This window comes from Aptenodytes forsteri, unplaced genomic scaffold (genome assembly GCF_000699145.1).
Source record: "Aptenodytes forsteri isolate BGI_AS27 unplaced genomic scaffold, ASM69914v1 Scaffold640, whole genome shotgun sequence".
NCBI lineage: Eukaryota > Metazoa > Chordata > Aves > Sphenisciformes > Spheniscidae > Aptenodytes > Aptenodytes forsteri.
In genome coordinates this window covers 163,404-165,543 of record NW_008794887.1, presented here as the reverse complement: position 1 = coordinate 165,543, position 2,140 = coordinate 163,404, and the positions used below count along the sequence as shown (strand labels likewise).

At 64.8% G+C, this 2,140-nt stretch overlaps 1 protein-coding gene across 1 annotated transcript in view; it reads right to left on the bottom strand.

The window, feature by feature from the left end:
- PLXDC1 (plexin domain containing 1) overlaps positions 1–2,140 on the bottom strand; it is a 30,548-nt gene that overhangs the window by 14,374 nt on the left and 14,034 nt on the right. Inside the window, exons 4-6 of the mRNA XM_009274864.2 lie at positions 1,049–1,192; positions 598–667; positions 64–186 (exon numbers count right to left, since the gene is read on the bottom strand). Of these exons, the coding sequence (XP_009273139.1) occupies positions 64–186; positions 598–667; positions 1,049–1,192 (337 nt within the window). The remainder of the gene's footprint in view (positions 1–63; positions 187–597; positions 668–1,048; positions 1,193–2,140) is intronic.

The following is a 2,140-nucleotide window of genomic DNA, read 5'->3' as shown; positions in this document are numbered from 1 at the left end:
TGCTGCTCTGCTCGTCCGCCAGCCGCCGTGGCTTGCACGGGGGCCGGCCGGAGCAGGGCTCACCGTTGTCCAAGTACTGGACGGTGGAGTTGCGGGAGTAGCTGGGGTTGAAGTTGGCCATGAGGGGTGCGATGTACTGCGTGGCCGTGAGCATCCGGTGGATGACGTCCCCCATGAAGATAAAACCTGAGCGAGCAGAGGAGGGTGAAGCAGCGCACACTCCCCTCCCCCGCCCCGGGATGCTCCCTCCCTCTTTCTGACCTCCCACTACCCTGCCCTGGCTCACCCATCCCTTTTTTTACCCCCAGCATCCCCTCCTGGCTTTCCTCCAAGCCTGCGTGACCCCCCCTGCATCCCCTCAACTGCTGCAGAAACCGAGGCACCAGCAGCACCCGACTCCCTGAGCACCAGCAGCAGGGCAGGGGTTAGACTTGGGGTGGAGGGAAAAAGCTAGAAGGGCTGCAGCCCCTTCTCTGTCTGAGCTCCCCGGGCTCTGGGACGTGGGGTGAGGTTAGAGCCAGCCCCAGAGCTGTGTCCAGCCCCTCCACCGCGGGAACGCCGGCTGAGCGGTGGGTACCCTGTCCCATCCCGACTTACCACCCGTCGCTATCGTGACCTGCCGCAGGAGGTGGCCGTAGAATGGGAAGTCAAAGGAGAGGACGATTCTCTGCGGGAGGGAGACGGGGTGAGAACTGCGCTCAGCCCTTGGAAAAATACCTGCTGGGGATGCGGGGGGACGGGTCCGTGCCCACCGGCACCGGCTCTGCCCTGGCTTGGAGCAAGCTCCTGGGGCCGGCGCATGGAGGGGTGGGAGAGGGATGGGAGCGAGGGTCCTGAGGGTGCCCGGTCCCCACGGCTCATCCCCTTCAGCCCTGGACTGGGGGCTAGGGGACACCAAACGCTTCCCAAGCCTTGGTCTCCACCAGGCTGTCACAGGGACGTGGAGGGGCTGCTGCTGCCCTGGGCGAGGTGCCACCATCGGGAAATCCCTGCTGGGAGAGGAGACCCGGCGGACACCCCCGGCTGCAGAACAGCCCCGCGGGCTCACCGAGGCCTGCCGGTGCGTGTTGGAGAGGATCCCGTGGATCTTCACTTGGCTCCTGTTGGCCGCTGCCATGTCGACCCACAGCCCCCTCAGGCGGGCGTCCCCCGGCCCGTAGATCCGCGACACGTAGTAGCTGTGGTTGTCCTCCTGCAGCCGGGGAGGGACAGGGTGACAGGGCACAGCATTACCCAGCTTGCTCCGTGGAGATGCAAACCCCCAGGCACGGCTCAGAGCAGCTGGGACAGCTGGTGGGAGCCCGACCCTCGTCTCAGCACAAAGCAGCAATAGAAGCAGCACAGAAAAACCCCGTGCGAAGCCAGCAAAGGACGCTGAGCAGTTGGAGAAGGTGCAGAGAAGACCCACGAGATCGACTGAGTGCAGAGAGGACGGGCTGGCTGGCAAGAGAGAGACGTGACTCACGAGAGACTTCAGCAGATGCAACCTTCCCGGGAAGAAACTATCCTGCTCTAGAGCCAGGAGACGGAAGCTACAGCTAAAGTGACCACTAGAAGCGAAGCAAACAACTGGAGGCATGGAAGCCCAGAGGAAATGATTAACCTTGGAACAGGCAGCTCGGGGAAGGCAGCCGAGCCACCGCCGCCAGCCGAGTGGGAGCGAGGGGCTGAGGACGGGGTACGTGGCGGGGGGAGCGGGGCTCTGCAGGGCATGGGCTGCTCTCCTGGATGAATCCCCGGAGCGTGCATGGGGCATGGCTCTGCGTGAGCTATCAGATCCCCTTGCTATTCTCACACAGAGCAAGGAGAGCGACCCTGGGCATCAACCCTGAGCCTTCCCAAGCTGCCAGCGGCACCCCAGGCTCCCCGAGCCCCCTCTCCCCGGCAGACCGGAGCGTGGACCACACGGCAGCTCTGCCAAGAGCCATCTCAAGCTGATCAGGGATCTATTGAAGGATGCACATCCCGGCTGGGGACCCGCACGTGGCTCTGTGGCAGCTTCCTTGGGGACACCGGCAGAGCGAGTGATTTCCCGGGGCACAGCCAGCCCTGCACAGCCCGTGCCCTGGCCACGCTGGTCCCACCGTGCCTCTCCGAAGTGATCTGGTGTGCGGCCGGCCGGGGACACAGCTGGGAGCTG